This window comes from Lutzomyia longipalpis, chromosome 4 (assembly GCF_024334085.1).
Source record: "Lutzomyia longipalpis isolate SR_M1_2022 chromosome 4, ASM2433408v1".
Classification (NCBI taxonomy): Eukaryota; Metazoa; Arthropoda; class Insecta; order Diptera; family Psychodidae; genus Lutzomyia; species Lutzomyia longipalpis.
Window position 1 is genome coordinate 8,338,913 of NC_074710.1, and position 12,031 is coordinate 8,350,943.

The 12,031-nt window shown below is 33.6% G+C and overlaps 1 protein-coding gene across 1 annotated transcript; it reads left to right on the forward strand.

Moving 5' to 3' along the window:
- Positions 1-8,067: 8,067 nt before the first annotated feature.
- Positions 8,068-9,586, forward strand: LOC129794491 (odorant receptor 4-like). Its single transcript, XM_055835242.1, has 3 exons — positions 8,068-8,465; positions 8,535-9,228; positions 9,533-9,586. Exons 1-3 carry the CDS (start codon positions 8,068-8,070, stop codon positions 9,584-9,586), a joined length of 1,146 nt encoding a protein of 381 aa, XP_055691217.1.
- The last annotated feature ends 2,445 nt before the right edge of the window (positions 9,587-12,031 follow it).

Sequence of the window (12,031 nt, forward strand, 5' to 3'; positions counted from 1 at the left end):
CTAAATAATTTTTATTGTAGGTAAATGATTGTAGACACCAAAAATAGACATAAATCTCACATATATAGTGTTGTAAATGGGCCAAAAATATACATAAGAAATAATGTTATTTCCTCAAGAATTATGGTTTCATTACTTGAAACACTAAATTGTATAATTTTTCTATCACGAAAGACGTCTTTTAGAGAGAGAGAAAAAAATTATTTTTTAGTATAAAAAATATAAATAAATATTAGATATTTCAATTATTACAAAATAATGTGATAATTCATAATTTTTATTCTTTAATTTCTCATTTAAAAAAAATCTATGAACGCTTATATTGGGAAATTTTTAGGATGGAAAAAGTACGTTAAAGGAATTGAGTCAAAGACATTTTAGATATTGAGCTTTAATTTCTCTATTTCTCTATTTTGACGATTTATTCATCGGCAAAACTTTTAAAGGCTACAACAAGCCAATTGTATTAATTAAATAAATTGTAGGTACATTACTTTAAAATAATTAACTAAAAAAAAAAGCTTTAAGAGAAAAAAACGAAAAGACGCCAGTTAGCACGTCATTTTGAATTGGACACACCACCTATCTTGTTAACAAAATTCTTCACGACCGAATTAATTTTTGTCAATTAACCATAACTGAGTATTGAGATGGAAAAGAAGTTAAAAAAAATAGTGAGAAGTCGTTATATTGTGTGTAAAAGCTAAGAAATCAACAACCAACTCTTGATGTTTAAAGCAGAAAAATTCTTCGATGACAGATTAAATGGAATAAATAAACGTGCAACTCTGTGGTAAAAAAAAAGGTTGAACGTGTGTTTCTCATCTGTGGGCTCTCTTGGGTGGCTCTTGAGGGGGACCCCGGTAAGGAGCTGCCGTGCGCGACACGGTGATGGATGCTGCGGAGCTCCCCCGCGGATGGGTTTGAGTGGAGCTGACAAGCATCTCGTTTGTTTCTGGGCACCCATATCGAATTTCCGATTATCCAAATTCGTTGATTTTGTACGCCTTGATGGCGTGCCAATGTCACTCCACACAACTTCTGCTGCCATCAAACACCATGCTCAGCTCACCAGCATCTTCAACATTACATACTTTGCCATACTCACGCACCCAGAGTCTCATCAGATGCTCCCCTCCATTTGGGGAGATTTTAATTTAAATTAACTTAGAAGAAGATTTTATAAAATCTCAATTAAGAATAAATTTGCAGCATCCTCCGCTATTTTCTAGCTCTTGAAAAGAAGCTAAATTTTAACCTTTTGGGACTTCTTTTAAAGAAACTTTTAAGCAAAAAAAAAAGAAGTACCTACAAAGAAAAAAATTGTTGCTAAATATTGATTAAAGTTAGTTAAGGGACAAATAATGGGACAATCTAATAATTTTGGAAACACGACAAGAACCAGATTTTTCTTATTTCATAAGCAGGAACTAAATTTTCTTTCAATTTTTTTTTAAATAAAAATTGTTTCTTTATTAGCTGTGATTTTTCAAGCCACAAATTTAAGTCAAACAGCGATATCCATACGTATGCATTTTATTAAAAAAAAATGTATTTTCACCTTAATTCCACTTAGCAATTGATTCCAAAACTCGAAAACAAATCTAAAAAAATAGCATAGTTTTATTTTTTTGTCAAAATCTTACAATAATTTTTAAGCTGTACGGAAAGAAAGAAAAAAATTGGCAGGAGCGACTAATTCCTTTATTTTTTTTATTATTTAAAATTAAAAGTTTATGAATTTTTCTTTATTTAAATTTTTCAAATTTTGATTACTCCCTTGGATTTTTTTATTACTCGATCATATCATATTAAATTAGGTCACTTTTTTCGCGAACCTTTTCAGCATATGGGATCAACAGTTTTATAGGCTGAGCGCAAGTCTTTTAATCGAGGTCTTTCTATTCAGCTAAATCTCAGTTTTTTAAATCTAAATACTTAGTTCTTTTAAACTAGACCTTTTTTTAAATCTGAGCTTAAGTTTCCTAATTCATGCTGAGATAGAGTTAAGTGCATTCTAGACCTAACCTATTTTAACTTCAAGCCTCACATAAGAAACAAAGCTAAGCCATTTATTAGGCCAGGGCTATTTTTTCTTAAGCCAAACCTTATTAGTTCCTTTAGGCCAGACTTTTAAAACGCATTTAGTCTCAGTTCAGCCTGATTTAACTTTGAAGCCTTTAAAGCCTGACCTTACTTAAAAATCTTAGAACCCTTAGAACTGACTTTAAAAAGTTAAACCTATGTTTGAAAAAAAATTGTAGTCTAATTTAAATAAGTTTATTCTGGTCTAGAAAAACTCGGATCTGACTTAAGACATTCCTTTTGCTAAAAAAAATGAAACTTCCTAAATTACAGAGTCCTAATTTCAATTTCCGATTTTTTAATTATCTGATTCTGCCGAAAAATAAAAGAAAACAAAGAAATAGAGTAGAAATAGAAATAGGTAGAATTTTTTAAAAATATCTTTTAACTTTTCTGAATTATTTGAACTTAGAGATCATTTTCAGTGAAAAAAGAACACGTTGAATCACTTTGAACGATTAAATTAAACATTTTTTATTTAAAGAAATTCTGGAATTAAATAAATATTGATGACAGAATCTCACGCAGTTGGAGCCCATCTCTTGGAGTGACGTGTTTTGTGCAAACAGTGGCTTTTTGCATAAAATCCCATGCAGGGCGTGAAATGGGTTGAATGTCCATCAATGTTATGATAAATTGGCAGGTAGGTGCACAGTCAAGTGGCAGAAGTTACCTGGCGAAGACGCAAAAGATCACATCGTGGCTGTTTGTTGGCTACAGACAGAAGCTTTTTTACTTCTTGCTGAACGTCTTCAGGTAGACGCGCGAGATCCTCCGAGAGGTGATGAAAAATTTAAAAAAGAAAAAACCTTTTTGATACCTTTTTGGCGCTTTTTTATTGCATTAAAGAGGCTGGAAAAGGACAAGTGTGAGGAGAGGATCAAATTCAATTGACACCATTTAACGAGGCATGAAGAACATGGTGAAACACCGGAAATAAATGATGAGCTATAAATCAAATCCTCACAGTTCATGGGTTTTTTGGGATTTGGTGGATGTTTACCGCCAAAAAGAGCGGGAAAAAAGGTGATTTATGTGGAGGTGAGAAGATGCCACTTAATGATCTCTCTCTCAATGCTTGTGAGTGCTACGAAGAATATCTTCCCGTCAATTGCCTGCCATGGGTAACATCTCAATTAATTACCAATCCCAATGCTTTAGAGACGGAGAAGAGACGACAAAGAGGGTGCTGATGCTCCTCTTTAGCGGGTGCCTCCGCAGGAGAAGCCAAGTCAGGTGACAGAGGTACATTTGTTACCACTCAGCAGGTCATTTGTTTCCAACGTGCTCTCCACCCATCCCGCCGTAGCCATTGAGTCTCAAACATCATCTGCTCCTATTAATTGGCACATCACTCGCGGGGCGACGTAACATTTTTTTTCGAGAGAACGGCCTCTAATGGGCTCCGCGAGGAAGAGTTTGGTCAATCGATTGATTAGCGCGGGCTCCGGTGCGTATTTATGGGTTTTTAAATCAATCCCACAGAGGCAAATGTCCACTAGCAATTCATGCCACCTCTTCCCATCTTCAAGAACATTTTATCTCAGGCGATTGATCAGCAATTTTGTGCTTCTTTCGACAGATTATTTTCCTCCAAATTGTCTTTTAGAGAACAGATTTATTCGATCTCCTATGGGAAGAATCTCACGAAGAAGAGCGGGCGAAAACGGCTGACTAAAATGTCTTGACACGACTAAAGAAGTCTTGCAAAATATAAGACGTTTTTTTGTTTGAAAATATTTCAATTAATATCTTGATTAATTTTTGCTTTCACTTAATAATAGAAAACATAGAAACTATATAGATAATGCAAAAAAATCAAAACAAAAATGTGAAAATGTTGCTATAAACTTTCAATTTAATTTTTCCGTCCAGAATCTCGACAATTTTTTCAAAGGGAACACATTTTGTACAAAAAGAGTTCATCGTCTTTTCAACAGTTCCATGAGAAATACAAGATGAACTTGTGCTAAATATTAAGAATCAAAGTTTTATCATGAAAAGCATTAAAATAATTAGTATTTTTAGAATAAATAAATTTTTCTGCAATAAAAATTTTATTTTTTTTATAAAAAAAGAAGTAATGTGCAGCACATTTTTTTTGTAATCAGTCATATTGACAACTAATTGAACAATAATTGATTATCTGATTGATCAATTGTTGATCAATTATGAACAATCAATCAAATTGATTACAAATTGAGCTGTAATGGTCAATCAATTAGATTCATCAACTATTGGCAAATTATTGTTTATCAATCAAATTGATCAATAAATGATCAGCTATGCGGACCTACATTGACTCAATATTGAGCTTAATAATTGATCAATTGTTGGCAATTTTTTTTTACTGGGATATTAAACACTTGGAATATCTAGGCTTCTAACCTCAAAGTTTAAACTTCATTTTCTCTAAAAAAAAATATTTTTCCAAGTTTCCTTTCTACGATCTTGATGTAATGAAACTATCCTATATACAGATGAAGAATTTATCACGAAATGTTTAATTGATTTTAATTCTGTAACGATTGAAAAAAAACGAATTGGCCAGTTTGGCCAGCAAATTCCTCTAACGGTTAATTTGACTATGAACAACTAGCGCTAAGTTAAATGTTACTTTAACACATTTTTAATTAAACTCCGGTTCTAACGCTTAAGCCTTTTATCTTATATTTTGGACGCTTTGCGTGGAATTCTCTAGTAAGACAGTTTTAATATTTCTTAAAAAAAATTCAAGTTCTCTTAAGAATGCTTTAAGTTTTCACAAGAAAAACTTAAAATTTCTTAAACTTCCTTAAAAGTAAAACTTAAGATTTTTTAAGTCAAGCTGAATCAGGCTAAATACATATATTTCTTGTGATTTTTAAGAATTTTTAATGCCCAAATACAACCAGGAAAAATAACCGAAAAATATACATTTAGTCTAAATCAGACTGACTTAGAAATCTCAAGTTTCGCTGAAGAAAATTTAAGAATAAGTTTTTCTTAAGAAATCTCAAGTCTATCTAACCTCATCCGTTCTGGGCAAAATGTAACGTGCCCTTGCCAGAATCTTTCAGTGTAAGAATGACTTCCACTGTGTGATAAAAGTGACGAACGATTTCTATCAGTGATGGCTGAAGGAGATTTTGGGTGCGATATTGGTGCAGGTAGCTGCGATGGGAAGAAAAGGTGCGAGATATCTAATTGCGCACTATTTTGGCAGGTGAAGATTAAGACCCACACCTTTGGCCCTCGAGGTTGTCTCTCTTGACGAAAATTTATTCCCTAAAAACGATTAATGCAGTTCGATGGCCGGAAATTGCAGAGCTAACATTATATTCGGAAAATCAAGATCATCCTTGCTCGCCAAGATCACCCTCAATGGTTTTTCTCTTCCAGGCACAATATGGACATTTTTTTACGCTATACAGTGATCTTTTCTAGGTAATTTTCTTATTCACCTGTCCTCCCTCAGGGGCCACACACACTCGCGTCATTGTGCGGCATATACCCCCTTTTTTCGTCTCACTGCCATGGATTATATGAATTATTAAGTAACGATGATTAAGTAGGGAGATTATACCGTGAACTCAATAGACAATTCTATCCTCATACTCTCCTCAACATGTCTCACTGCGATCTATTGATGAGACGTGGCAGGGCCTGAGGTGTGTGCTCTTCTTCTTTTTCAATCCCCGCGAGAATTTTCAGTGCTTCTGTTTCTTCTTCAAATAAATACCTCCACCGACGTGGACAAATTGCCTCATCTATTGATGCTTCTCCTGTATTCACCTCAAAAAAATAAAGCACAAAAGTGACGACTTCCAAAGATCATCAAATTGATCTTTACGTCCACATAGGAAAACCCATCGCCTGATTTATATCGCAAAAAAAAACTCAACTGCACAACAACTCAATTTGAAATTTCATATAGCAAGAAATCCAGCAAGAAACCCACAAAATCGTGAGCTCCCGCGTGTCGCGTGTGATTTATTCCATTCCACAGCCAAAGATCAATATTTGGCGAAAATTCTAGGCGCCCGATTACACGAAACGATACCCACGTACTCGGGCAATTCATCAAATCCCCCAAATTGCCGTGCAATTGCATCAAAAGTGCTCAGAAGAGCGGGCGAGAGCGCAATTATCGTCCCAGAAGAAGTCACTCACGAGGCTAAATATTGGTTATACTCCACCAAGTGATTAATGAGATTTTGCTGTGTGTGTTTGTCTATAGAGAACGAAGGAAAAAATAAAAGAATCCTTCCCGCCCTTTTAGTGCGCCTTATGCACCACGAAAGAGCTGAGATTTCGCATGCAATTTTGCCTAGGAAAAACAGCACACATGCAACAACAAAAATTGACTTAAAATTAAATATTGTTGAAACTTGAAGTTCTTTCTACCCTGCCTGAATGGAAGGCGTTTGAAAAAATTACTTTTTTGATCATCAGCATAAGAAAAATTTAAATAAAAACATAAAGAAAAAATCTCTGATGATTTCAATAGTTTTACATTAATATCATTTCTTCTTAAAACATTTTCATAAACCTCGAAAAAATCTATAAATTATTAATGAAATCCTGGAATAATTTTTAAGTGAAACCACTGTAAGATTTTTCCAAATTTCTTTTTTTTTTCGATTTTGCTATTAAAAGTAAAATTTATTCTAAATAAAATTTTAAAGAATTGCTTAAAAAATAATATGAAATTCGGAATCTTTTTTCATGAAAAAATCGTAGATTCTTAGTTCTCAAAAAAGAAAAAGTTATGAAAGAATCTTTGCCTTAAAGGACAAGTAAAGTAAAGCTTAACTTAAATAATTCGGAGAATTTAAAGAATTCCAAGAATTTAAAGAATTTAAAGAATTAGAAATTTAAAGAATTTAAAAAGCTTAAAAATTTTTAAAAATATAAAGTAATTTAAAAAATTTATTTAAAGAATTTAAAGAGCTTAGAGAATTTAAAGTGTTTAAGTGTGGAATTCACTACTCAGTCGGTTTTTAAGACGGTCTTAAGGTTTTAAGACGGTTTTTTAAAGTCTAACTTGAAATTTGTAAGTCGGTCTTAAAATTTTTAAGTAGGTCCTAAAATTTGTAAGTCCGTCTTAAGGTTTTGAGTCAGTTTTTTAAGTGTGACTTTAAATTTTTGAGTCGGTTTTAAGTTTTTAAGTCTAATTATGTCGTACATTTTTTTTAAATCCCATTGTTATTGCAATTTAAAATCTGCAAGTCCACCAAGTAAGTACACTTTTCAATTTTTTAAGTTCAAAAAAGCGCATCTGACAATCTCCAAACATCAAAATTTGTAAAATTTATTGAAAAATATGCAATTTGTTAATCTAGTAGTGAATTCCACCCTAACAAATTTTAAGAATTGATAGAATTTAAAGTCAATATAATTCAACAAAACAGAATAAAAAGATAAATTACATAAAATAAAAAACAAAAATTGAAATAAAATTTATTATATGAATAAAAAGTTTGTACTTTTGTTAATATTGTGGCGTTCTGACCCTTTATACATCGAATATTAACCTACTCGTACAATGAGTTTTCCTTAAGTCAGCGGTAACTTTGATGGCTAATCGCCTGATGAAGGACAATTGAATTATTCTAATAATTGCACAATATTTGGCAAAATCCTAATTTTTTAAATATGTTTCTTTTTATAATTTACTAAAAATTCGAATAAATTCTGTCTAAATAAAAACGTATGAAATATTTCTTAAAAAGATCTTCTTTTTATTTCTTATTACAGAGAATGTAAGAAGGATGTAACCAAAATTTAATTAGACACTTTGGATATAATGAGGGTCCTGTAAATAAGGGTTGGATTTTAGGAACATATCAATCAGTGTCGTAATTGGTAATTTATTCCCAATCGCATTGACTTTTCCTACCCACAACCTCCCCCCCAAAACGTAAAGGGTTAACAAAAACTATTAAAAAGGAACCTCACAGTGGGATTCTTCGAAAGTATCTGCGAGAATTTGTACGAAAAATGTTGGAAGAATATCATGAACGACTCAAGGGAGTTATCTTTACGTATTTCCGCATTTGGCGGTGTGAGTTCCTTCCGGATTGTGGATTGAAGGCAATTAGGGCGATTGAGACGTCAATTTACCCACTTAACTTGGCTTTTGGCATTTTCTGCGTTGTCTGGCATTTCATCTACCAAATGGTGGACTATGGGTACGACTTGGCACTCACAATCGTCTACTTCTTTGCCATCTATCAGTGCGCAATGGTTTTCTCTGAAATCATGATCAATCATCGGGATAGGATTTTTGAGATGCTTCGCTTCTTTGATGGTTGGCTAAAAGACACTGAACCACTCATTGCGGAAATTAGGAAAAAGTATCTCCTGATTAACATTAAGCTCGGTCTAAAGTGGACAAAGTAAGATTGGAATTGAAGTAAAAGCTCTCTAAATATTTTTTTCCTTAAAAACTCGAATAATTTTCTTAGGATCTTCTTGTTCTTCATCACCTTCGTGGGAATAAGCGTCAACTCCTTCCATCTCTACATCTCAAATTTCTCAGCCCCAATGCTCTTCACCATTCCTGGACTACCCAAAGAGAGTCTCTTCTACTACCCCGTCAATGTAATCTACGGAACAATTCTCTACTTTTCCATTCTGGAAAATATCATGATTGCCGATGCTGTCGTGATGATTATGATTCTCTACTTCAAATCCGAATTCTATACCCTCGCAGAACTCGTTACGAAACTCAATGACACCACTACGGCCAGGAATGAGGCATCAAGGATTCTCAGGATAACCCATGAGTCCCACTTTGTTGCCCTGGTGAAGGTGAAGGAAATAACTCAGGCATTCTGGCAGCTCTACTTCCACAAACTCTTCGCCATTATGATCTACCTCTGTTGCACGCTCTACATCTTCAATTCACTTAATTCCTCAATTTTTATTGCGGTTCTCATTGTTGGTGCCATGACGTCACAAATCTTCATTCTCTGCTTTTTTGGGCAGGTCATTGAGAGTAGTTCGGAGTTGCTCTTCAATAATTTTTACATGACAAAGTGGTATGAGATGAAGTTGCGTGATCAGAAGGATTTTCTCATGCTTCTCGTGAATCTGCAGAAACCAGTGAGAATTGAGACATTTGGCTTTGGGAATATTTCTATTTACACCTTTGTCCAGGTAAAAAAAACTTCAAATTGGCATATTTTATATTATTTCTTCCTTTAAATTATTATAAGGAAAATGAATTAAAGTTTCAGATTGAAATCTTGGAAAATATTTTTAAGGAGAAAAATGTGAGAAAACCTCTCAAGGCTCTTGCTAAAGTTCTAGTTCTATATACCATCCTTTACTTAATTAAGAATGCTTTACGAACAAACTCTCCATTTAATTTTTGAACTTTAATGAGTTGAAAAATATGGAATTGAACTTTGCTGAAAGCTTAAAAAAATTTTAAATGAATTTTCTCGATTTTCCTCTTTAGATTTGCAAGGCAGCTGCAACCTATGCTGCCTTCCTCTACACCGTTATCAACTAATTTCTTCACATTTACAAGGAAAGAATATTTATTCAAAAGAGATTTGGATCTCGATGGCGTTTTTTTGCTTCATAATTCAAATCATCTTATTTGGAGCGAGAGAAAATGCGACGGGAGAACAATGGGCTCATGAGAAGTGAAGGAACATAATCCAATTTTAGTGGCTTTTTCAGGTCACTTCACACGAATGTTTAGTTGATGGAAAACCCAAAGAAAATTGCTGAGCACTCAATAAAACATTTTGTGTTTTACCTATTTTACACATTTACTTTACAATAACGGGGTTTATTTGAAGAATGAAGAAAATGCGATTACCATCGCCTCTGCAATGTTCCGCGGAAGTTATCAGAGCTACTGAATTTATTTAAATAATGATAAAATTTTCCTTGTTTTTTTTTAAAATAAATTGTTATGTTAGGCAAATGTAATATCCCAAAATCTGCGTGATTTTCCCCCTGTGTGGATGCCTCGGAGCTGCAATCCGTGGTATTCTTGCGCGAAAAATTGCCAGGTGAGTGGCACATAATCGTGTGAATTCGATACGAGAAGGTGGAAGCGATGGTTGGTGTGTTGGAAGATCGCCCAAAGTCAATTTATCATGTGCGAGACATGATTTTTAAGATGCACCCGCCACCCCACTAAATGCCACACATCAATCACTATTATCCATCTCTCCCTTTAGCCCTCTTGCTGCACACAGCCTCCACCACGGTGTAGAGATGAACTTCTTATGGGCGCTGATTTATTGCTGCCCCAGAGTCTCAACTCCTGCGCGTACATGATTAATCGATGGACATTAGTTATTATGACACAACCAGCGAGTCATTTAATTCAATTAATTGTGATCATCGAGGAGAAAAGAATTTTTTAAACTGTCCTCTGAGGTGTTAAGGAGACATCTCAACGCCGAAGAAGACATCAAAGGCCAAGAGTTTTTTTTCTTTATGATAAGCATATTATACTCAAAGTCTTTCGACTAAAGTAAAAGTCAAAGAAGTTTGAAATATGATTTATCTTAAAGGAGTTTATCCGTTTTTTGCACGAGAAAACTCTTTATTTGAGGAAACAATCGAAATAAGAGTGAAAAATAAAATTAAAAGAAAATAATAAGAAATTGTAAGAAAAACTTCTTATTTCACATTCAGATCAGCGGGGAAAAAAGAAAAAAAAATTGCTCAAAAAATGCAATCAATGACGTCAGTATTCTGTTTTTTTTTTTAATATAGAAATGCATGAAGCATTATCGCTAATGTTTCATTGATGTGTTTCTTAACCCTTTAAGGTCCATTGGGTCATACGCTGACCCAAAGGCTCGATTTTGAAAATGTTTCATTTTGTATAGTTATTTTATGAATATTAAGTCTAAATTAATACAAGATTATGTCTTTACAATCCCTGATCATTTTATGACTACGAAAAAGCATCACCAAGGACTCACAGGATCAGGAAGGACGAAAAACTGAAAATTTTTGAGTTGGGATTTTTTGCAAAAAATTACTTATTTGAGCTCAAAGGAACTCATAAAAATTATTTTTAGTTCAATCAGCTCGCTAGATTGATCGCGGACCTTAAAGGGTTAAAAAAAGGTTTTCATGCTTCATACATTTAAAGAGCCAATTATTATTGGTTTGTCCAATATTTACACGGATTTCTAACCTAAGATATTTACATAAATTCAGTACAATTTTGATTTTCTGTTTCATTCATCCCCATTGAATTTAATGATAAAAAAAAATGTTAGGTTAGAAATCCGGAAAAAATATTGGACAAACCAATACTATAGTGACGTCATTGTGTGGATTTTTGAGCAAATCCTAAAATCTTTTACCGTCTTTTATTTTCCTATTTTGATAAATTAAGGAAAAATGGCTTAAATTGGTTATTTTATTGATTGTTCTTAGTTTTAGGTAATTTCACAAAATTCTGTCAAAATTTGACAGCTAAATTAGAGCTTCTGCAACAGTTCTCTTTTTGTTAATTTTCCTACATCATTCTGAAAATCAACGCAACCCTTCTGTAGTCATGAAGATTTTAGAAAGTAGTGAATTTTAATAATAAAAGAACTTAACAAAAAAACCTAATTTGACACTTCAGTGACAACGATTTGTATTTCAAAATGACTTTTATCTGTTTGAAATCCGTTAAAAATCTCTCACAGTGCTTTTACTTCTACGGGAAGACCTTTCTCTAAATTTTTTCAATTTCTTCTTACTTTTCTAATATTTTTGTTTCGTGAAATTCTTTTCGCTGCTTGCATCCCGCTACCGCGTAATGTTCCGCTCTTTTGCGTCTCAGTGTGGCATTTTTCCGCCCCCCAAAGTGCCAAAGAATGACGGAAGAAGTGACCAGGCAAGAGAGAACACGGCACATACAATGGGATCGATTCAGTGGCATGTCCCATTATTCTCTCGATGTGCGATGGGTTGTGAATAATTAAGAGCGCGA